At 42.8% G+C, this 24,171-nt stretch overlaps 1 protein-coding gene across 7 annotated transcripts in view; it reads left to right on the top strand.

The window, feature by feature from the left end:
- BCL11B (BCL11 transcription factor B) overlaps nucleotides 1–24,171 on the top strand; it is a 97,534-nt gene that overhangs the window by 24,206 nt on the left and 49,157 nt on the right. For 4 of the 7 annotated variants that reach the window (XM_036383876.2, XM_036383871.2, XM_036383872.2 and 1 more), the window contains exon 3: nucleotides 19,053–19,268. The exons of the other annotated variants lie outside the window; for them this stretch is intronic. In XM_036383876.2, the coding sequence (XP_036239769.1) occupies nucleotides 19,053–19,268 (216 nt within the window). The remainder of the gene's footprint in view (nucleotides 1–19,052; nucleotides 19,269–24,171) is intronic. 7 annotated transcript variants of the gene reach the window in all.

Raw genomic sequence — 24,171 nt, 5'->3', positions numbered from 1 at the left:
GTTTTTTTATACCACACTGCTTTTGTAATGGTCATTTAAACAAGGTGGAGTGGTGGGGGAGGAGAGAACAAGATGAGGCTGCAGACAAGGATTAAACGGCCCTCTTCCTCTTTTAAGACATTTATTATTTTCAGAGTCAAACCTGTAGTCAGCTAATGTAACTGTAAAAGTCTCCTTTGAATTATTGCCGAGGTGCTCTGAAGTCTTCCATTAGAGCTGATGTACTGGTGTGCAGACAAAATCCAGATTTGAACTTAGCACCTACTTGTTTTATTTTCCTTATTAAACCAACTTCTGGTTCATTTTTTCCTTTCAAGACCCACTTTTTGTTTCCCATTTTCTAGACTACCCTATTACTAGCTCATAAAAAGAGTTAGAAACTGAAGGGAAGTTTCCTGAGCAAGAAGGAATTTTTTTCTTCTGGTTTTTTTTTTTTCTTCCCCCTATGTCTTGGCCTGGAGCCAACCTGTCTTTCAACAAGTAGAGAGCCATTCCAAGTTGAAATTTATAGAGCAGAGTCCAGGTTCAAGGGCTGAAGCCCGCCAACAGCTCCAGTCTCTTTGTTACTGATTAATTCTGCAAGCGGTTCAGCTGGTTTGCTCACTTCTGCCTGCTCTTCACAGCACCGCCGTGCTTCCGAGCCGCCTGCCGCTGCTTTGCCTCCCCTGCTTTTCACCAGGGCTTTATCCCCTCATTGTATAGCATCCCCCCCAAATGTCTTTTAACTCCATGCAGTTCAAGCTGCAGTGAGTTGACTTTTTGGCAAAAATTACAAAACATCCTTTCCCTCTTTCCTCCACTTATTTTTTTCTTTTTTTCTTTCTTTTTTTTTCTTTTTCCCGACAGCGGATTTTAAACGTCTGGAGCTTCCCATTTCACTTCAGCTCATATTAATGATTGCTTCTTGGCATCAGTTGGAACCCAAGTTCCCAGGTTTTAATTAGTTTACTCAAATGCACACAGTGGAGCGAAATAGTTTCTTTCAGCTTTACCTGCAAAAGATGTTTCCTGTCTCAGCGAGGGGGTTTTCCTCACGGAGGGATTTGAAAGGCAGAAGTTTTCAAGTGGTCTCAATATGAGGCCCCACAAGAGCGAGTGTGGGAGGTGAGGGGGAGAAGGAGCAGAAAGAGAAAAAGAGAGAGAGAAAAAAAACCAAACAAAAAACTAAACAAAAATAGATTTTGGGAAAGTACCTTGAAATAAGGATGGTCCCAATCCTGCAACAAATTGGATGTCAAGGCACAACCTTACTGACGTCAGTGGGGGTTTTGCCATTGGCTTGGGCCGGATTCCATCCGTAGCTGCACCGAACCGTAGGTGCGCCAACGGCCCTCTGCAGTCAGCGGGATTACTGATGTGCAGAAAGTTAAGCGAGTCTGCAAGCGTTGGCAGGATTAAGATCTGTGCTGGTATTTTCAGACCAAGTGAAATGCATGTGGGAGTTTTTTAAAGAAGAAAGTGCATGGGAGTTTTAAAAAAGGGAGAATATAGCCGAGCCTGCCATTTTTAAGTGCCTTGGGGAAAAACCTGGGTTGCTATTAAAAATATCAGAGGACTAATGTGTTACTAATTGTGACACAATTAACTTCTTAAAAGTATTTGATTGTGAGTCCCAAGAAAATAAAAAGATGGAGATGAACAGCTAGAAATTCAGGCCTGTGTTTCAGTTAAAACATTTCTTTTCCATTAACTAGAAATAAAAGCAAGCCTAGAGGTTCATTTTACCATGCATCTTGGTTACTTTGTTCCTAGAAGTCTACTTTTTAGTGGGTTATTTAAAGGATTAAAAAAACAACAACACAGAAAAGAAGCTTAAACCCAGTAGCTGTCTGAGACCCCTGTATGTGGCTTTACCACACAGCTCTTAAATTCTTGTTTAAATATTTCTCAAGAGCTATTTCTTGGAAAGTAAAAATGTGTGCTGTTTGTCTCTAGCAGATTAAAAGTTTACCTTTAATGTGACAGCTTCTCAAACCTAGTGTCGGAAACATGCCTTTATTTTATGGTATTATGAAACAGGTCTGGAGCAGAAACAACATATTTAAGTAAGAGAGAATGAGATAGAATTTGTGGGCTTCTTTCTTTAATTGTTTATAACCAGAAACCTTTCCTCTGTCTGTCTGTGAAACTTTTGTTCATGCAAGTGGCCAACACATGTAAACCACACTTTGAAATTTAACAGTTAACCTTAAAAAATATTAAGTTCAGCAAAATGGCTTCTTTTTTTTTTTTTTTTTTTGTAATGTACAGACAGCTCTTTGTAATGATCTGGCAGAGGAATCTAAAGTTGGTTGGATTTTTTTTTTCTCCAAAACATTTGTAATTTTAGCACTAGAAAACTGAAGCACACCCGAGCTCTGAGAAGGCTCTTTCACATCTGCCTCCGCCTGTGTGCCGATTCCCTGGGGTCCCATTTATAACAATCTAACAAGATAGAATCTGCCTTTGAGTATCAGTAAATATGGCTAAAGATCACAAAACTGTACTCATAATTGTTCAAGACTAAAAGGCAGAATATGGTATTTGATTAGTGTTTATGGTGCAGGGTCTTTTTGCAAGAAGGAAGTTAAAACGGTAAGCCCCCAAAACTTCCTAAAAAACCCCTGAACCCCCACTTCAGCTCCCAGACTCCACTGAAGGATGTTATCCTCATTGTGCCAAGTTCATCATTGAAGATGATGCACGTTATTTTTGATTTTGAAACTGATCGAGGATTCCTGGTTGGGGCTGATTGTCCAGTGGGATGCACAGCAGGGTTTTCTGTTAGCAGCGCTAGTACACAGGAGCAAAAGAAGACATTTTTACTGGCCACTAGAAGCACCCATCCCTTCAGGGAGCTTTTGACAATGCATTGTCTTGGACTGGCTTCATCCTTACCACATCTGCTGTGTGGGTAAGGAAAAGCACCCTCAATCTCAATGCTGCCTATCTGACAATTAACATTCATTAGAAATAATTCGGCAAAGGCAGGTCAAGGGTGTAGTGGTGGTTGGAGACCCCTAGCAAAGGCACCTGCTTGTTTTGGAAGGACTGACCAGCTGGATTGATGAAGTCTGTGGGCTGGGGCCTTGGGGCTGCTTGGGCAAGGCTTTTTTCCGGGCAGCTGGCAGCTTGCAACAGGCGTTACCTGGGTGGGGCAATTCTCTGGTTGTCCTCACTCTGTCTGCAGGAAGCTTGGGAACAGCTAATGTCTTTACTTTTGGGAGACCTGCCCTGCTATCTGGAAAGGTTTACTTATTTGAGAGATAGTGAGTGGAGAGAGCAATACAGATGTATCTGTTTCTCTTTCATTAGCTCTTTTAAGATGCTTGTTTAAATGTGTTTTCTTTGCTTTTCAAATGGTAGATGTCAGTGTTTCAATTATCACTGCTAACAAAAAAATGATTTAAAACATAGATCTTTGAAAATGCCCAGGCTGGGACTTTGTTAAAATTCTGGTCTAGAAATGGCAGGGATCACTCTGGAAATGCACAAAGAGATGATGTGAGGAAGAGTCAGTGCTAGCCTGTGTTCAGGGCTGGTCCCTTTCAGAGGCTCCTGCCAGAGCAGGTCCTGGAAGGAGTCATTGGGGGGGTGGGTGCTGGCCAGGGTGCCTAGGGAATGTGCTGAGAGAGTGGTTGTGACTTTTGCAGTGAAAATCTCATGATTTCAGGAATGGGGTAAGGGTACAGAGAGAAAACCAGGAAGGGCAGATGTGTGCATTCTCCAGTGGAGTTTGTTCCTCACTGAGGAGGCTGTGGCCTTGAAGGTGAGACAGTAACTGGGGTGTGCAGAGAACTCTGCTCGCAGAAATGCCACCCCACCATGCCATGACAGCAGAACCCTGGCACTTCCAGAATCACACTGAAATACCTCTATTTCCCACCCTCCTGTCCCTGTGCTTCTCCCAGCCCTGGCTGTGTGATGACAGTGCAGAGCAGAGCCTAAACCCTGTCCCCCACAGCCCTTCTGTAGGACAGGCTGGTGTGGTTTGATGGGTGAAGCACAGGGGACCATCAGCCCTTTTTCCCGCCCTGCAGCCCCAGCTTTGTTCCTGAGAGGGGAACAAGTCCAGGAATTTTTAGTGCTAGTTGCTGTTGGTTTTAACTCTCCCATGTCTTTGCCAGCACCAGCTTTGAGACGCCCACAGGAGATATGCACTCTCATCTCCCAGGAGGCAGAAAAGATTGTGAATGGGTTTGTTTTCCAAAGCACCCAGCTGCATTCAGCAGAGACCTGGGGCAGCCTGCAGTGCTCAGCACCCTTCTGGATGAGGCCACAGGTGCTACTGTCCAAAATCCCAGCAGGGAGCAAGGAAGGTCAGCAGAGCTGTGGCTGGGAGAGCTGCCCTCTGGTTCACTGCTCACAGCCCTACCCATTTGTGTGTGCATGGGTATTTTTGAACAAGCCTTAATCAAGCCTCTGTGCTGTTAGTGTGGTCCCCCCATCCCCAAAGTCCTTGGCAAAGATTAAACAAAAATGAAATCACAGACCAGGCACTGGGGAAGGCAGTGGTGCCTCCCACCCCCTCTCACAGCCTGCACTGGTTGGTAAGGATGGATGAGGATGGGAGGGCTCATGCCACTTTCTGGAGCCTCAGCAGCATTGTCACTGTGGGCACAGTGCCAGGAGATGGCCTCTCCCTCATAAATGAAGGATTTAAGAAGATTTACTTGTGAACATGTGATAGGGCCCTTCCCCGGGTGGGTAGGCATGAACCCCAGAGCTGGGTGGCTCAGGTGAGACCTTGTCTGAGTTTGGCAGGGTTGAGACATGGCTTGTGCCCTCACCTCCACTCTGGGTGTTGGTTCCAAGAGGAGCTGGCACTCCTCTGTTCTGTATCCCTGCAACTGGGTGCTGAGGAAGAGGAGGAGGCAGGGGGGAAACTGGGCAGGGGGAGGGGAAAAGAGAAAAGATCTGTGACAAAATCATGCGACACCCACGTAAATATTGTTTGTATGAATTGGGTCCTTCATCTTTTGTTAGCAGCAGCTTGTTAATTAACAGCAGATTAGTGCTGCTTTCTTCTGACACATGAATGTATTTTGGGCTAGAAAATACTTGTACTCCATAAAACTGTGTGACTGAACAATTCAGAAAGTACCAGCGGAGCGCCGTAATGGATTCCCTTTTCATCCCCTCCCCCCTTCCTCCTCCTCCTCCTCCTGCTCTAAATGCAAGCAGATTTCTGCAGTCTAGTGCAGAAGAGACATGTTAAACACAGCTAAATAAATCATGTTTACTCTTGGCGTTCTTGGTAGTGAAAAATCTGTTGGCTGTTTTTACTTCCTTATTTCTCAGCATTTGCTTCCTACCTGTTTTTGAGCCTGTGCCCAGAAATAGTAGTTTTGTCAAACGAGTGGATTATGCCAACCAGCAGTTCCCTCTGCCAAGGAAGCTGCTGGATCGCAAAACCCGGTGACTTCTTCCTTAGAGTGACACTGAGATTCCCACTCTTCCTCCCCCCACTCCCCATTGGAATATATAATAAAAGTATTAAAATCTGGAAAAGGAGAAAATCTAACCAGATCCTGGCAGTTAAGAGCCCAGATTAAGGAAAGTAGAACTTCTGTTCCAGAAGCCCTTCTTTAAGCTGTTTGTGGAGGTGAAAGTGCTGGAGGTAGTAATAATAAGAACCAGATATTTTTCCTTTTCTATTATCATTCCAAGTCCCATCCCCCCCCCCCCCCCCCCCCAAATGGGAGTGGGTTTTCTTTCAAAATCTTTAAGGCTTTTTTTTTTCCTTCCCTCTACAGAGAGCTTTACAGCTGGGAAGGAGAGGTAACTAAGCCTTTATTTAACAAAATTGGCTCTGCTGTTGCAGGCAAAGGGTGAACTCTTGCTTTTGGTCCGAATCTGCTTCTGATCCTGCATTCTTGGATGACCCTATAAACGTCCTGCTTGAGTGAGGGGTTGAGCTTCCTTTGCAAGATGGGGTGAATGCAAATGTGACAAAGCAATGCACAGTGCATGTATATATCTATATCTATGTACCTATATAGAACAAATATATATAGTGTGGCATATTTGCTGTCATCAGCAGAGCTGAGTGGAGGGGAGTGTAGCCCAAAAGATAAATAAGTCCATTTTCACAGAATCCTGGGTGTTAAGTGCTCCTCTTTGACCCCAGGTGGCAACTTTTTAGCCTGGACCCATCTTCCTCACGGCTCTTATCCCAGATGTCAGTGATCCCAGATGTGACTGTAACATGGATTATGAGCCTGGTGGACTCTCCCTGTTTAGTTTTAAAATTAGAAAAAAGATCCTTTTTCCCATCAGAGCTTTGCATGTATTTACTCTTTGATCACATTGGAAGGGCCTTATCCTGTCTCCAGAGGAGCTTTAGTTCTGCTTTCAGTGGTAACAGGGATCTGGCCCGTGCTGAATATTAGCATTTTAATGGCTTACTTAAAACCCCATTGCTGGTACACTCACAGGGCTCCCTGCAAGAGGAGAGTCCAGCTCTGGGGCTTTGCAAAGTGATGTTGCAGGCTGCAATGCCTGCTGAAAGAGAGGAGTGGGGATGGCCCATTTGTCATAGATTATTAGTATTGTCAATAATAACATGTCTACAGAAGCCAAATTAATTCCTTCTTCCACTTAGTACTAAGTCCAAGAAATGCCAGATCAGTTTCAGAACAGGGGAAAAAATAAACAGAATCAAAGTTTGTATGTTATGATCCCTCTGAATTTCTGGTGGGAATACTCTGTGATAGAAATGATATTTCCATAGAGGCACTGGCTGCCAGTTTGCTTAATTACATTAAATAGTGGTATAAACCTCTGCAGAACATAAACCTCTGTTACAGCCAGTCATTAGAATATTGAATCATAAGGAATAATGATACCAGTGCTAACGGGTTACAACAATCTTTATTATATTAGCGATTGAAGTGTTATTTAAAAAATAAGGTTTGTTGTGGCAGTTTAGGTGTGCATGCATATTTTCTCTGATCACCTATTAAGAGAATGAAGACTGGATTTGAATTTATTACAGGCAAATAAAGGGCTTGCTTCGAGGAAGAACTACTAGATCGCTGCTTATGATTTTACAATTTGATTCCACTTGTCCTTAAGGAAGGTTCATAATGCTTACTATGGAAATACCATCTACATCTAGAAAATTAGGGTTAAAAGGATGACTTTGTTGAAACTAATTACAGGCAGGTTCAGTTTTTTAGTTGGTGACATTTTAGAGATTTTGCTCGTAATGCAGGAGGTTATAGAAAGATTTGGTTAGACTGTGATATAAAGCAATAAGCTGTCATTGGAGAATATTGACATTTTCATCAGAAACAAAACAAGCCTACTCAGCCTTATTTTACTGGGTGATAGGTATGAATTTAATATTGCTTCCTCATCCTAACTGTGGATTTTTAAAAGGAATTCTCTTGCCTCACCTTGCTTGTACAGTATGTCTGTTTTTTTATCTCATTTTTTTTGAATACACTTTCCTAGGTAAGTGTATTCAGCTTCTGTTTCAAGCAGACTTGATAACAAAAAGCCTTTTTGTATCCTATGCTTTTATGTTATGGAGAAAGATGCTGTTCTGTACAAATAATGGGTAAATTGAAAGTTACAGGGAAATCTGGTCCAGAAAATAAATACCTCAGAAAAAAATTCTTTATGTAGAATGGCTCTTGGTTTCTTATACTTTGCTCTCAGTTTTGTGTCAGAGTGAAAGGATTACAGGGTTCTTATTATACTGCACTTGTGTTTTACCTCTCCTGGAGCAGGGTTTGGTTATCCTGTCTAATTAGTGCTTGTGACTGGCCAAATTCTGTTTGGATCCAAGTCTTTGGGTAAAACTTCATTGTTCTATTTAGCAGAGGGATTGGGCACAAGTTTCCAGCATGCTTCCTCATGCAAATGAAATGCTGGTTCACTCTTTCCTTTTTTTGGCTTACATTATAGTCTGAACTAAGGTCCTGGTTGCTGGTTTATTTATCTGCTTTCTTTCATTTTTTAAAAGCTGGTTAATTTCCTAGCCTCTTTTCCATTCACAGAGCATTATTTGCTTAGTTGTGCTGGTGTCCAGTGGGTTGAAGACTGCACCTTTATATCCTCAGTGTTATTCTCATTTGGTGGATTGTTTTACCTTCTCCAGATGATTGCTCTGCTCATTTAATTTGATAGATTCAGTTTTCAGACTTGGGTCTACTCATACATACATAGCTGGAGTAGTTTTCACCTGAGAGATCCAAAACTCAATGGGAACCCTCATTTTAAAAATCTCTGCTGCTCCCTCCCTCCCCGGTAACTTGCTCTGTTTTGCTTTTTCAAGTTTGCTTGGTGTCAGTGAATTTCTTTTCTAAGTGTGAAAGTGCTCCATGCACAAGGAAAAATTTGAAAATCATGAATGTGCCTGTTAATGTCCCTCCCTTCCCCCACTTATTTCAAAGTTATATTACTTTAAGTCTGGTGTATGCATTCACACTAGGCAGGTAGACTATTTTTCACATTGAAATTCAGCACTTACAGTGTCTACACTTACATTGCTTTTGGCAAGGTGTGAGCCAAAAAAACAGAAGCTGTGATTCTCCCCCAAAGCTAATTGTTTCTGTATATTAAGTTTGTCCATCTGTGCTGTGCAGGGACATGGCATCACCTGATGGCTCTCCTTTGCATTTCCAGCAGTGAAGCAGTTAACAGTGCTGCTGCTTAATATATTGCTGTTACAGAGTCTTTTTAGTTTCCAGGACATTTAACTAAATCAGGTGGATGTCATTAGCCGATTTTCACAGATGGGGAGACTGAGGCACAGAGGGGCAGAGTGACTTCATCTGCTTCTTTTTCCCTAAGTTCCCTCCCATTGCAGGAATTGATTTTGCTGCCAAACAGCTGAAGAGCTGCTAAAGCCTCATTTTGCCTAATTCCTCCAAGTTTTTAAAAACTGTGATTATTTTTTATTGTGAGAGATAGGGAAAAAAATTTAGGGACAAATTTTAAAACTACTGGTAGAAGGCAAACTTCAGAGCGAGGCAGAGATACTTAGCCAAGCAGCAGATCCTGCTATTCTCTTTTCCAGAGGCCATATCCACCCACCCTGAGGATACATGTTTGCAATGCAGCATCTGCCAGTGTGTGCAGGACTCAGCTCCAAAAGGCCAAGGCAGAGAAGTCCACTGGTGTTAATGACTCCTGCTTATCTCTGTCTCTTCCCTGGCCGCTTCAATTCCTTCATTTTAACCACTTGACCATCCTCTTGTGGTCAAGCCCTCTCATTATTTGTAGGGGTGTTTCTTGCTCTAGCTGCATATATATATATTATTTTGCCCTTTGGAAGCAGCCCCTTCCATCCACTGAGTTACTTTATTAATTTCAGGGCCTGTTAAATTGCTACAGTTGTCTGTTGGGGTAGTTCTATATTTCAATTACATCAAACATATTTGCTGGTAGATAGAAATATTCATGATATAATCAGGTCTAAAATTTTTAGTACCCACAAGAATTTTTACAACCACTGAAATCTCCCCAGGACTTAATTACAAGAGTTGAGTAAAAAAATTGGGAAAATTGATGAACTGTTTATTGTCTACCCTTTATGCCTTTTGGGGAAAAAATACCCCAAAAAAACCCCAACTCTCCACAAATCAGAGTGATTAGTATTATATGTTAGTTTATTGTGGTAGCTTCTGGATATTGCGGCTCAGATCAGGCCACCCTTGTGTTAGACACTCGACATTCCCAGAGTGAGAGCTGGGCTCTGCTTGAGAGCATCTTGGGGCTGAACACACCAGACAGGCAGTCAGTGGGAAGGTCAGAAGGGAAGCTGAGCTTCAGGAGAGAATGTGCCATAGCCTGTGTGGCTCATGCCCTGGGCTGTGCACCCCAGCCTTCTTCCCAGCCCAGTGGTCTGCAAGACCACTTTCCCGAGATGAGGAAAATCCCTGTTTTCCTGTGTTATATTTTTAGCACATCTATTGATATGTTGTATTCACTCATGCCTTAAGATGTTTTTAGGCCAAATCCTGCCCTGTTTTCCCTTGCTCTTGCACCCAGTTGCTCTCATCACAAAGGGACACGGTCCTCCTGGGGTAAAGGCTTGTGTTGGTGGGGTGGGCACAGGACACAGCAGGGGGAGGTGATGAATGCAGCCTTGGGGTAGGCAGGAATTCTTTTTCTTGTGTGGTTAATTGAGGGTGAGCCAAGGTGTTTCAGTTTTTCTCTTTTCATGTTCATAGCACATACAAGGGGTGAGGAAGAAGTTTAGATGAGCATCAGGTGGGAGGAGGGTACAGGTAGTCCTGCAGGAGCCCCTGTGGGGACCTGGCTCAGAGAGATGCTGCCATGTGGTACCTGGATACACCTGGGGACCACTCACCCTGGCCCCTGAGTGGGGCCACTGACAATCCCCCCCTGTTTTCTAAAAGAGGGGGTTTGGCAAAACAGTCCTGCTGGCATAGTGTGGGCTTCTTCTGTGAATTCACATGGTCTCAAGGTAAGTAAAATTCTCCCCAGACTGCCCTCGGTGTCCAAGTCTCCAAAATACCATATGCAAATACATGAATGACATAATGAGGATTTTTACATAGTGAGAGGAATTGCATGCTCTTTAGATATGTTGGGATATTTATTAACCACGTGGGGTGTTCCAAACTCAGTTTATTTATCTTCGTAAAGTACTTCCAGATCTTTGCGTGGAAGGCACTAGAGAAATGAAAAGATTATTATTATTATTGTTATTATTGTTGTTGTTATTATTATTACAGCATCCAACTACTGACAGGCAACCACAGCTGCATGCTCAATTCAAACTACTTAAATTTAGGAGCTGATTTTTACAATATGGACTCTTAATGCTTTTCCCCATTGACTCCATATGCAGAAATGTGTGTTCACCTGCCCTGCAGAAGTACCGTTATTCTCCAGAAATATGTAAATGGGGTACTTTAAAAGAAATAATGAAAATATGGAATAAATATTAAGTATTCACATTTGTATGGTAGAATTTAATGGCCATTTAAGAAGCGCTTCAAAGCAACCAACTGTAGGAGCTGGTAGTTGCTCCTCTGTCATTAAAAAAGAAAATGCACTGATTAAAACAAAGCCAAGGAACCTTGCAGACAAAGGATAACATTTTCGGTGTTCAGAGGTCTGACATGAGCTACAAACAGCCCAGGAAATGGAGATCTGAGTTTCACAGCCGGGCGTTTTAGTCAGTACGGTTGTGCAGAGCCGCTGCCGCGTGTGAGTTATGTAATATCACACTTCACCCGCCCACGCGCACTCAGAGACAACAGACATCTTCGAAAGGTCTTGGCATTATTCAGAGCAAAGACTCCCAGCAATACCTTGGCATGGTGTTTAACCTTATCTTTACTTACATTTAGGCATTTCTTTTTTTTTTTTTCTTTCCTTCCTTTCTTTTTTTTTGCCCTGTTCTTTTCTGTGATACATCAATAGTGAATAATTTTGCATTTTCAAAATTGAAGCAAATATAGGGGGAAGAATTCCATTAGCTACATAATGTGTTTTCATGACAACTTTGAAGGTTCTTATCATGGCCATTTTTTGCATTTTGTAGCATTGTCCTCATGCTGCTACTGTTATTATTTTTATTTTAAGTACAGTTGAAATTTTACATTCTGAAAACAGCAGTTAATTATTAAATGGTACCTAGCCTATGCTTTCTTTAAATTTTTAAATAAGAAATAATTAACCAGAGTTTTTAAAGGTCTGCAGAAAAGGCAAACAGGCCTGTGAAACCCCAGGATCTAATAACAAAAAGGTGAGTTGATTTTCCAGTGCCCTAAGACTTTGAAGATATCCTTACTCTGGCTTTTGAGTAATAGAAAGAGCTCAACCACATTTCATTCTGGTATAATATAGCTCTGAAGTTAACTGTTTTTCAAAGAAAAACAAAAAAAAAATTAGCTGACTGCTAATTAGATGTATTTTCACTGCAAAGTCATTTTAGCAGCTAATATTGTTACTATCTGCTTCAGTGTGAATCCTTAGTGAAGCTATTAAACTGTGAGAGCCTGAACTTATCAGACATTTTATAATGTGCCTGAATTTTTGTATCCTTGTTCAGAAATCTGTGGGAGTGGAGGACCTTTCTGGCTCAGACATGGAAAACACATTTTTTACCAACTGATTACCAGAGTGGGCAGCTGAGACCTCCTTGCATCCTCCTTTTCAGTTTTTTTCTTGCTTTCTTTACCCTGGCAATAATATTTCTTGTTTCTGTTGCACTCCCTCCTCTCCCAGACAGCAGCCAAGCCCTGCAGTGTGCCCTTTATCCAAGGAAAGGGATTTAACAGCAGGGACTGGTCTTGGTGATTTTAGGATACTTTTGACTCCTGCCTGTTGTATACAACAAGTTGGCGATTCTCAGCAGCCAGGAGGCTCTCAGCATCAGGCAGGATCCTGCTTTGGAAAAGCAATAGCCCACAGCAGAGGGTGGCCTTAGCCATCATTTTCCTATCGGTTTCTGACCCAGGATTCTTACTTTGCAATTGCTGGGTTGTGTTTCTCAGGGTTTGGGTATTTCCCCCCGTCTTATTGCATTGGTTGATTTAATTCTCCTTTGCACTCTAAAACAAAGTGACTGATACAATATCCAAACTGATGAAAAGGAAGGTGATTTTCCCCCCTTTATTTGCTCAGATTTGAATTAGGTTATCTGCCTATCTTGTTTATGAAATTTTGTGCTGTCTTTTCTGCACAGACTGTGACTCCCAAATCTTCCACAGCTCCATTTCCATATTCCTGCGTGCTTGTTCTTTGTTAATCACTTGGCAAGCGCTTATTTGAATATTAAAAATTTCTTTAATCATCAAAGGCAGGAGCACAGCTTCATGAATATTCATATTTTTTCCCTCCTCAGACTGGATTCTAGTTCATTACCCTGCAGTAAAGCCAAACAGTCATCAATCGCGCTCATTACAGCCGCTGGCGTTTTGATTGGCTGCCTGCTGCTGGTAGCCCGCGTCCCCCATCCTCCCGCTCTCCTCCATGAGCTGTCGTGTACCTGCCAACAACAACAACAAAAAAAAATATATCAACAATGCAAGAATAAAATTTCTCCGGTTGAAAAACAACTTTGCAAACTTGTCAAGCAGTCCTCATCACTTTTTTTTTTTTTTTGGTTTTACACCAAAAATCAAGGAAAAAAAATTAGAAGGGAGAAACTTGAGCTTTAGAAATGAATATTTGTCAAGAGAGTTGACGTAAGTTTCATTTGCATAATGACTTTGTACTTCTGCATTAATAAAATTTGCATATGAAGCCATGTTAATTACTCCTGATCATGCTTTTTGCATTCATGCATAGTAATTTTCTCCGACTTGTGAGAATTAATGTCTTGGCATGGGGGGAGGAAGGGGGGGAGTTGGGGTACTGTCAAATTTCTGTGCCAGTGCCCCTCACTCACACTCTTTCTCCTCCTTGCTCACCACGTCGTGTTCTTGATCTATGACTCATTTATGCATTATCATTCGAAATTCTTGGGAGAAAGAAATGTATCAATTCAAAGGGAATCCTGGTCTGCCAAAAAGAAAAAATCCCTGAGCAAAATACAACAAGAAATCTCTTCCTTGCTCTTCTTCTTCTCTACCTGCTGCAACTTTTGCATTTCCAGCTTGAGCAAAGTTTCAGTCTAAGCATCACAATCAGTGTGGGGAAAACCTCTCCCAAAGGGCTGTGTGTGTGCTGGGGGTACAGGTGAAGGCTGGCGTGCAGGTGTGTCTGGCTGAGTTCCGGACTCTGGGTGTGAGTGTGTGCAGTTGTGTGTCTGCACACCAGGGAGTCGTTCTGCCTTTCCCAGGGGATGCTGTGTGTATCTGCCCCTCGCAGGGGGAATTGCTCTGCTGGTTGCTGTTGGAAGTGTTTGTGCTTATGTGTATTTGGAAGTGTGTCTCTGTGCTTGTACGTGTGTGTGCTTGTGTGTATTTGCTTCTCAACACTCCTGGTGTCTGCAAAAAGAGACATGGCAGAGAGACAATACTATCAGGTGGGAACAGTCCGCAGGAGAGGGTGTGATGCACATAAGACAACTTGTTTTAGAAAAAGCTTGGGAAAAAAAGTCTATTGGAGAGATTAGTGGATAGATTTGTTAATCATTTTTGGAAACCTGCTGCAATGGTTCATGTAAAACTCCCCTCAAAACATCTGCAGTATTTTCCCTGAACATGACGGGCACAGGGCAGGGATGATGCTTCAGCCTGCACTCCAAATTTGTAGCTGTACACTGTTTGAACAGATGTTTTTCTTTTTATTGAAAGAGAATTTTTTAATAATGGAGCTGAGCTTTATTCTCTAACCAGCTATTGATTGGATTTTCTATCATCAGACAGGCACAGAGAAACATGTAGAAAAACTTGGTTTGTGCCCTGTTAAGCAACTCACATGTCTGCCTGTGCACCTGCCTGTCTGCCTGTGCATGGACACACACCCAGGCACCCACAGTCAAGCACACAGCCCCCCTGGCACACACAGCTACGTGTGGCTGCAGTTACATGTGACATGAGATATAAAGCCAGGTCTCTTAATTTAAGATTGCTTCCCCTGGTCTAAGCCATGATGAGGTGGGACATTTTGAATGCTGCTTTGGCTCCTTCTTTGTATTTTGCTCAGGGACTTTTCTGCAGATGTGCCAGAGGAGTGTGGTGTTTTACATACACCATATCATATGGCCAGACATGTCTAGGCTCTGGGAGAGGGGCAACAAAAGGATGCAATTTATGCCTTGATTGTGGCTTTTGTCAGGTTCATCTAGGCTTTTCCATTTTCCATCTGGGGTCGTGTCCAATTTACCTTATTTTCTTCCTTGCAAGTTTAAAAATAGCAGAGAGAAAAAAGAAAATTACCCTTAGTGGTGCATTGGAGACAACATCACCTGTGAGCTACTGCCATGTACAGGTTCTGAGGAAATGCTGAGCCTGTTTAATGCACAAGAGCAAAATCTTCCTTTACCATCAGCAATGCAGATGTTTTATTTACATGGTGACAGTCCCTGTGTGTGTTTCACACTCATGCTATGTGCAAAACTCTCCATGCAGAATGAATGCAGAATATATAATTGAGATCTGCAGTGCAGGTGAGTGATTTCCCACTGCTGACCCAAGAGGAAAATTGAGCCTCATGCATCGTGTCAGGGATGTCCAGGCAACACAATGCTGCATGTGTGTGCCTGCTCTCCCCATCCAGATGGGATATTTGCCTCTAAGATTGCACTGCAGTTCTTGTGGTTTGCTTTCCCTTTACTGCTGATTGTGGCTATGCCCTTTGTGGCAGTCAGGGGCTCGCAGGTGTGTTTTCTCTTTGAAAATGTGATGTGGTCGATTGGATGTAGAATTCCAGAGATCGGCTCCACTCCCTTGCCTCTTGCTGTGTGGGCTGAGCAAAATACTCTCTGCACCACCTTAAGATCCTATCTATCTATCTATCTATCTATCTATCTATCTATCTATCTATCTATCTATCTACCTACCTACCTACCTACCTACCTAATCTGTCCATCTCTCCTTTTATCTTTGTTCGTTTTGTGTTTATCTGCTACCTGTAACAGTTAAGTTGAAGAGCCTCCATCTTCATTTTCAGCTTTAAATAGGCCCTTTGTGGAATAAAAAATACACCTAGGATCCCACAGAGAGGAGATGAAGAGATTAAATGGAAACATGTTCCTAGCAAATACAAGCAGAGTATTTTTGAACAAAAGTGTTATTTTTTCTATAACTATGAAGAGGTGTCCTGTACCCAATGGTGGACCCCTCCTTTTCTCCCTGCCTTTTCTTGAGGCCACTGGATACGATTTCCATCTTCATGATTTTCCACTTGATCTGATTCTGTAGGACTGTCCTGATTAATAACAAAGAAGTAAACCTTGAATTGGTAGTAAAAGGGAAGAGGAATCACCTGATTTGTCTTTGCTTGTGGGAGCAGACTTAAGTCTCCTGGTCTGGCAACTGCACAATATTTGTCTCATAGTGCTGAACTTGGGAGTGCTGGTGGTAATTCCTGATCATCTGCCAGAGTCTCTCTTGGTCCACTCTTCTTCTCCCTTACTAATCTGTTCTTTTGTGATGCCAGGTTAGCAATTTTTAGATTCCCTCAAATTTACATCTGTTCTGGACAACATCAAATCATAGAATCATAGAATGGTTTGGGTTGGAACAGATGCCCCTGCGATGGTCAGGGACACCTCAAAGATGAATCCAACCTGATCTTGAGCACACTTCTCTGGGCAACTGTACCAGTCTCTCATCACCCTCACAGTACAGAATTTCTTTCTTAAACCTAATCTACACCTATCTCTGTCAGTTTAATTTCATTGTCCCTTGTCCTATCATCACATATCCTGTAAAAAAACCCTTACCAGCTCCCTTGTCAGCCCCCTTCAGGTACTGGAAGGCTGCTATAAGGTTTCCCCAGAGCATCTCTTCTCCAGGGTGAGGACAAAAAAAAAGAACATCTGAGTGGCAGTTTCAGTTCTATCCGTTCACCAGCATCTGGTTCATACAGTTCTTCTGGTAAAATTGTTAGGTACCTTGTTAAAACAGATTGCTGTTTTGCCCCCAGTAGCACTGTTGGGAGGCTCCTACAGGATCCCTTTGACCAGATGGTGAGAAATCTCCTATTTGAGGCCTTTCTTCCCTTTCCACACTAGAGATGTCCTGAGTAAGATCTGGGAGGGCCTTCCTTGGTGAGAGCTTTTTGCATCTTCTTGCACACCTCAGGGCTGTGCAAAATGCATTAAATTCATTGCCAATGGACATATGAGACATACCAGGGCTAGAGAAGAGGCTGTTACTCTCAGGGTAGCGCTGTGTGCCAGGGCCCATGGACCTCCACATTAAAGCCCCATGCAGTGGAGTCAGATGATGCATTTGCTGGACTTCGTGTAATTTCTCTGTGTGATTATCTCTTTCAAAACCAATAGTAAGGCATCATGATATACAGAGGGCCAAGTGACTGCAAGACCTGTACCCTTAGTCATGGTGAAACCACAGACACATCTCATTGTAACTTGAGATGTAGCTGCCCTGTGGTTCTATTCTAAATCCCCATTTCAAGCTGATGATTTTCTTGAAGCAAGAACAAATGCTCAGGCAGCTCAGCACAGCCTAGCAATTTTTATTATATTAAGAATATAGGATACAATTGTTAAGTCATTGGAGGGAACCTGTACTATGCCTTCATTATTCCATGAAAAAAGCAAACATTATTCATATCTGTTACAGTGGCAGTAGAGTGGTGCCTACACACATAGAATCCATGTCCAGCATCAGTTTTCTCATGCACAGCACACTGTCTTGCCAAAAATGCAACATAGGTAGGATCTGGATAGCAGTTATCGTACCTGCTTGTATAGTACTTCCAGAGAGATCAAAGAGTTACAAAAGTCAAACAGAGCTCCCAAAAAAAAAAAAAAAGTCCTTCCTTGTCCCACAAGCCACAGAGATGGCTTCTATTTAAAACCAGTCCTCACAAAACAGCACAAATTTTATCCTTGATGCTTGAAGCTCAAGTATTTACACAGGGAATTTAGACTCTTCACTTGTGGTTTTGGCAAAAGCTTCACACAAATGTTTTGCACTGGTGGTCTCTTAGCCATTTAAGATAAACGCCAAAATCAAATGCAGTCCTTGCAGACTGGAGCGCTGGATGCTGTGCCAAGGATGAAGTATCCCCATTTGCCTCACATGTGTAGCTGTCAGATCAACATGCAGGCCTGGTTTCTGAATAGGGACTCTCAAGGTGGAGAGACTCCTCTGGAAAATGTTGCATGTTTAGGGTCAGGAGGAGCATGGATAAATATTATTCCTTGCTGCCACAGTGTATGTTCCTTTAGGAAATGTTTTTTCTAGGGTTGGAGGGAACACAGATAAATCTTTCTGCTTGCTGTCATGGTGTTTGCATTTATCTGCAAGGTGAACACTCATGCACAGCCAGAGATGCCACCATTTAGTAAGAAAGCATTTGCCAGAAGGTACCCCACAATTAGCACACATATTTCCTGATCTAAATACAGGGTGAAACTGTGGTTTCTGATCTACCACTGTGCGGTAACTGTTGGCAAATGCCAGATTTTTAATGGCGACTACTCCACCACATTTCTTCATGTAGAAACTGGTCTTGATTAGCAGCTACCCTTTAGTTAATAACTTAGTGGCAGGAATAGTTTGAAATGGAGAGGTTGGGATTCCTAATGGATGGAAAGTGGTGCCATTCACTCAGCTTCCCTTTAAAGTCTGCTAATTTGTGCCAGCCAAAAACGTGACTCCTACATGACTCTGTGTGTGTGTGTGTCTGTATTTGTGCAGGTGTATGCCAATATTTAAGACTTGTATCTTAGTTTTTCAAAGCCACAGAGTTCAGTTTGGACTAGTGCCAGGAGGAGCAAGCACTTCCAGTGGAGCAGGAGAAAACTCTTAAATACAGCTTTTAAATGGCAGGTGATTCCTAGAGGGGTTAAAAATAAATAATAAGGTTGTAGGTTACAATATCATCTTTTAGCTACCAGGAAAAAGGTTGCTCCCTTCCTCGCAGGCTCAGTAGGGAATCGGCCTGCATAATCAGGGCATGCAAAATGCACAACTGGCCGCAGCTCAAGCGGGAAGGCAGCACATGGCCGCCAAGGCTTCCTTCTGGGAGCTCGGCTCCTGGCACCTCACTGAAGCCATTTGAGCTCTAAGTCACCGCACTTTGTCCGGGCTGGTGTGTGGAGCCCGCTTCAGCAGTGGCTCGGCAGAAAGTCTGCCCAGTTTTGTGTCGGCTCAGTGCATTAACACAGCCATAAAACAATTATCCCCCTTTTGATTTGGTCCCTGAGCAAGCGCTGGTGGCGACGTCCGCCACCTCTGGCTCTGCTCTGTGCCAGGGCTGGCCATCCCCCATCTTCACTCCACTCCATGCCCACACAGGCCCTCAGCCTGGGTTTGCAGGTCCTCCAGGTCTCTTCTTATTCTTTCCCCACCCAGCGTGAGCCCTCAGCCGGACCCAGAGAGGGGTTCAGAGCAAGCGTGTTGAGCGTTAGGCAGCCAGCCCCCACTTCGCTTGTTTGATGCCTCCTCTGTCCCTTCAAACTTAGATCCGACTGACAGTTTTTTCTATTGTTTTTTCTCCAGGGCCGTCCAGGCCTGCAAACCTGCCGGGGGCTCCCATAGCTGCCTCCTCCCACCCTCACACATCCGTGATCACGTCACCTCTCCGCGCACTGGCCTCCCTCCCGCCCTGCCTTAGCCTGCCCTGCTGTGGTGCACGTGCAGTCTCAGTTGGCGGGACTCAGACTGAGATTCAGACTGAGACGTCAGGCACATTTGGATGTCATTGTCAGTTGTCAGGTAATAGAAATACTTTTTTTTTGTTGCTATCTGAAGGTCAGTAGTGCTGCCAAGTGATGTCGTCTTTGCTGTGGGAGAGCTGCCTTTGCTGGGTCGCATGGGGAAGGCAGAGAAAATGCCCTAAGCTGCCCTCCCCTCCCACTTCCCTTCCTCCTTCCCTCTCCACCCCGGAAGAGGATGGGGAGTGGGAAAGGGCCTGTGACTCCCTCCATTTTCTCATCCCTCCCCTCCTGCCTGCCCACCCTCAGTTGTCACCTGCGGCCACTGCTGGGCCGTTTGTGCCATGTTGTGAACAAATGTCTCAGACTCCTTGCAGAATGTGGCATCGCAGTATCAAGATTTCATCTCTTTAGGCTGTTTATTTTAAGCTTAATTGGATAGCATTTTACATCTGAGGTATTTTTATTTCCTTCTTTTTTGCCCTTCCTCCTCAGTCATTCATATTAAAGGCTCTCCTCCGCATCCATGTGCAGGCAGGATGTATGTGCTCCATGCTGTCTCTTGCTTTGAGAAAATGCTCCTTGGTAACTCACCATGCATCCCTGGCCTCTTACCCCATCAGTTTTTCTTTTACTTTATTCCTTTTGGATGCCTGACTTTTATCACCACAAGGAGGGGAAAGTGAAAATGAAGGTACACCAAGCTAGCCAAAGAGAACACGGACATATTGTCACCAGACCCCATCATTTCAGACCCAGTGATCTCTTTGAAATCAGTGGGTGTTTCTGAGCATGGATCAGTTGCAAGACTCGGTCTATGATGAACTCTGTGCTGGTGAGGTGAAAATGGGGAGGGTTTAAAAGAAAATGCAGATGTGGCAAAATCCACAAATGTTTATGGACTCTCTCTGTGGTGGGCCAAGTCCCACAGCCCTCATTCATGATAATGTGCATGTAGTTTTAATAAGGAGTTCCCTAAATGATGCTGGGTAAGTAAAGCATGAGTACCAAAGGATTCAGAGACAGCAATGACTGTCAGGAGCAAAGCCTTTGGGAAATGGCTCCTCATTTCTCCCCTGAAGCTGGCAAAGCTTTGTTGTGCTACCTTTTTCCTTCCACAAGCACTGGTACCACTTGGCTACAGTGGTATGCTGTATCTCATGAGAGTGTTCTTGTACATCTCTCATTGATGTAATAAAGTGAGATATAAAGTTTTGCAAGAAATTTAAATTTGTATCTTGGAAACCCTGGGTCTTGAAAGATAAAATTTTCTCAGGAGGAGGCTAAGAGCTCTTTGCAGGGTGCTGTGTAGGTCCTGGGTGAAGCTCAGGGCACACAGAGAAGCCTCCCTTGCTGCCTGGAAGATGCTCAGCCTGCACCCATCCACTTGCACTGGTGCACAGGCTCTGGGTTTGTAGCAGTGTGCTGTGTGGTGAGGTGCCATCAGTAAATCCAGGGTCTGGTTACATTTTCTATCCAAGCATGCAGTATGGCAGAGGATGCAGTTTTAATGAAATTCTGCTTCGTCAGCCTCGGCAGACTGAGCAACGTCGAGACAGGCTCTTGCAAATGGTGAGTGTTGGATCAGAAAGTCAGAAAGCTTCCCTGCCTTCTCTCCTCCCAGGAACCAGTAAACCCAACTGGAACTAGTCTCATGTTTTGCTGTCTTCTCTGTCTTCACTGGTGTAGTATGCATGTGCATGCCTTCAGGAGGCACGTAGTTGTAACGCTGAATTGGATACCCCAGTTCCCTCTTGCTTCTGATTCCAGCAGCTAGTGGGAATGGAAGCAAGTACACCTAAAAATAGAAAAGGAAGGAAGGAATAACTTATTGAAGGATGTGGGGAAGGTGAGGCTTTTGTACTTCGTGTACTTGGAATTCTCACTTTGGAGTTGTGCGCTGTGAGTCTTTGAAATTGCCTGTTTGCTGGGAGAGCAGTGCCAGCTCTGTGGAGGGGGAGACCTGTTATCATGGCTTCCTGTAATTACTGCTGCAGTCTGCCACACTTAGAGAATAGGCTTTATCAAAGTGCATGCTACATGTTTATGACAGTAGTTGGTCAAGGTCTGCTTGAAAGAAACATTTTCTTCCCTTGAAAAAGGAGATTATGTCTACTTAACCCTTTCTTAGCTCCCATAGTATTCACTGTGTGTGAGCCTAGGCAAGGGTTGTGTGTTCTTTCTGTCGCCCAAAATGTTTTGTGGAAATGATAGAAAAGTGAGTTCTTTGTGTTGATTAATAATCTAGTGACAATCCCTGCATTGTGCCTTTTTTTTAAATATAGACATTTACAACAGTCACTTGCTCCAGCTTTAGAGATCAGCTTGTCTCTCTGACTTGATTAGCCTTTTATTCTGTCAGCCCTGCTCTTGCATCTGAGGAATTGGTTACTTCTTTGAACAAAAGCCATCAGCAGTTCCCGCCTCCCCTCATCCTTCATCATTTCTTACCTTTCCTGTTTTTCAGCATTTATTTAATTCAGGACCTGGAGATTTTCCATGCAGTTCTCAAGCAGACTGTGACTCTGATGGCTTGAAGTTGCAGGTACTCCAAAATCTTTGCTGGGCACTCACAAACTGGGCCCTCAAGAGTCCCTCACAGCAGTTTGTGCTGGAGAATCCAAATGTCTGGCTGCTGGTGGGATTTGGGGTACACATGTGTGAAAACTGCATTTGGAAATCTCCGACCTAGATAAGAGTGATTGTCTGGGATGCTGAGTAGTGTTCAGTCATGCACAGAGGAAGTTGTGCTGCCTCATCCAGAGTTGTTAGTGATCTTTAGAAAATGTGCTGCTGATAGTTTCAGTCACAGCAAATGGTGCTGGGAGGTCTGCTTGGATGTCCACTGTGCTGATCAGCCAGTGCTGATTGTGGTCCTCTCTCTCTTCGTTCAATTCTTTGTGTTCAAGGCACCCCAGGATGAGGAATTTGCAAGTAAAGGTCCATGTTTTTTCATGTGATTAAAAAGAAAAATCTCTACCACTGGTTCAATCTCTCTCAGTCTATTTATTTATTTATATATTTTGCCCCAGAAGCTTTTGTCAGTTGAATTGGGTTCTCCCATTCAAATTTTTTTAGTGCCTATTTAATTAGAAGTTGGAATAGAGTAATGAAATTCACGGGGTAATGTAGCTTGGATCTAAAATATAGATGGGCAAAGCATTCATTTTGCTTTACCCCTTGCCAGATTAGGGTGCTTTTTTGAGCCTGCTTTTTATTTCATTTCAATGAATTGCAACTGCTCAGAGTAACTGTAAAACACACACAGTTTTTTTTTTTTTTTTTTTTGCATAACAGAGACATGCAAATGATTGTTGAGAGACACAATTATGTAAAGAAAAGTATATGTCTGTGTGCATGCACACATATACTGCAATGCTTTTTGTGGGGCTATTTTTTCACAATACATCTTCATAAGGCTCTTTTTATGATGCTGATTTATTAATATTGTACATTAAGGCTTAAATTGTCAAAGCTGCCTAAGAGATTTGGATGCCCATTTCCCATTAAAGTTAACGAGAAATGAGCATTGAAAATCTCAGCACAGAAGTGCATGGCACTTTACAGTGTGTTCTCCAAAGAAAAAAGTCCCTGCCTTGAAGATACTGTGGTGCAAAAGCCCCAGGAAGAGGATTGTAATCAGCATAAGACAAAGGGGATTGTAATGGCACAGAGAATAATTAATCTCCTGTGCCTGCATTCAGATATATACCTGGTCCAAATTCTTTGGACCTGGGCCTACAAATGAGGGTTTTATATACCCCTGTAAAGATAATTAAATCTGTCTAATACACATATATTCATCTAAGCAGTGAAACTGCTTCCTTCCCACATGTAGGCTGATGGAAGGAGATGGAAAGCAATTATGATACTTAGTTGCATGTATAAAAACAGCAAGTGGGCATGGACAGCAGTGATTAATGGACAGGGCTGTGAAATTTAAGGTCTAAAATAGAGGAAGGCATGGGGCCATATCTTGGAAGAGAGGAACAAGCTCCTGCTAATTCAAGGAATCAGCTGTGTTAGTCATTAGGACATTCTGAAAATCACAGTCATCTTGTAAAGTTAATATCAATTTACTTGGCTACTGAAATTCTACTTACTGCTTCATTTAACTAGTCTGGTGTTTTCTTGGCAGAGGTTAAGGTGACAGTAAAGATAAAAGCACTGTAACTAAATCATAGGTTTTAAAAGAATACTTTTTCCTCCATCTATTATATCACCGTATTCATTTTATGTTGGTTTTATAACTGGAGTCAGCCAATGAGAAGAGCTAGATTAGACCACCCTGCTGTAAAAAGTTTGATGCAATTAATACAGTCTGTCTAGAAAGAAGTATTATTTCAAAAACTTTTATGTTAATGATATGGTATGCACTCGGCACGTTTCTTACTTGAGCAAGAAGCAAGCTTTTGTTCACTCCAGCCTGGGTTTTATTAACACAGGAGGATCAATGGAAAACAAAACAGTAATCAGAGCAGAGAATACAAACTCATCCAGCAAAAACCTTCTAACTCATCATGTCCCAGGAAAATGACTGATACTCTACTCTTCATTTTTTGCTGAGTGGAGTTTCAAAAAAACCCAAAAAAAGCAAAAAAAAAAAAAAAAAGCAAAAGAAATTGATTTCTCTTCAGCACTGATTCTTTTTTGAGAGGAGAAAGAGGAATTTGGTATAAGTGTCAGAGGACAGACAAAGATCTACAGTTTCCCTGAGAGCCTTTGTAAATGTATCTTTTCATTTTGCTGCATAAATAAGAGGTTTACATAAAATACTGGCTAACATTCAGGAGAGATGTCCCTATGAGTCGTGTATTTATTTATTTTAGTGAAATATTTAATGCATGCTACAGTAGAATTGACTTTGTGGACAGTACTTACATAGTGCAGGGATGTGTGAGAGATGTATACACTAAAAAGAGTAATGCATCAGTCTGAGTGCATGCATCCATCTTTACACCTAT

The sequence above is a fragment of the Molothrus ater genome, chromosome 6 (genome assembly GCF_012460135.2).
Source record: "Molothrus ater isolate BHLD 08-10-18 breed brown headed cowbird chromosome 6, BPBGC_Mater_1.1, whole genome shotgun sequence".
Classification (NCBI taxonomy): Eukaryota; Metazoa; Chordata; class Aves; order Passeriformes; family Icteridae; genus Molothrus; species Molothrus ater.
Note: the sequence above shows the minus strand (reverse complement) of the source record. Positions and strands in the feature narration are given on the sequence as shown.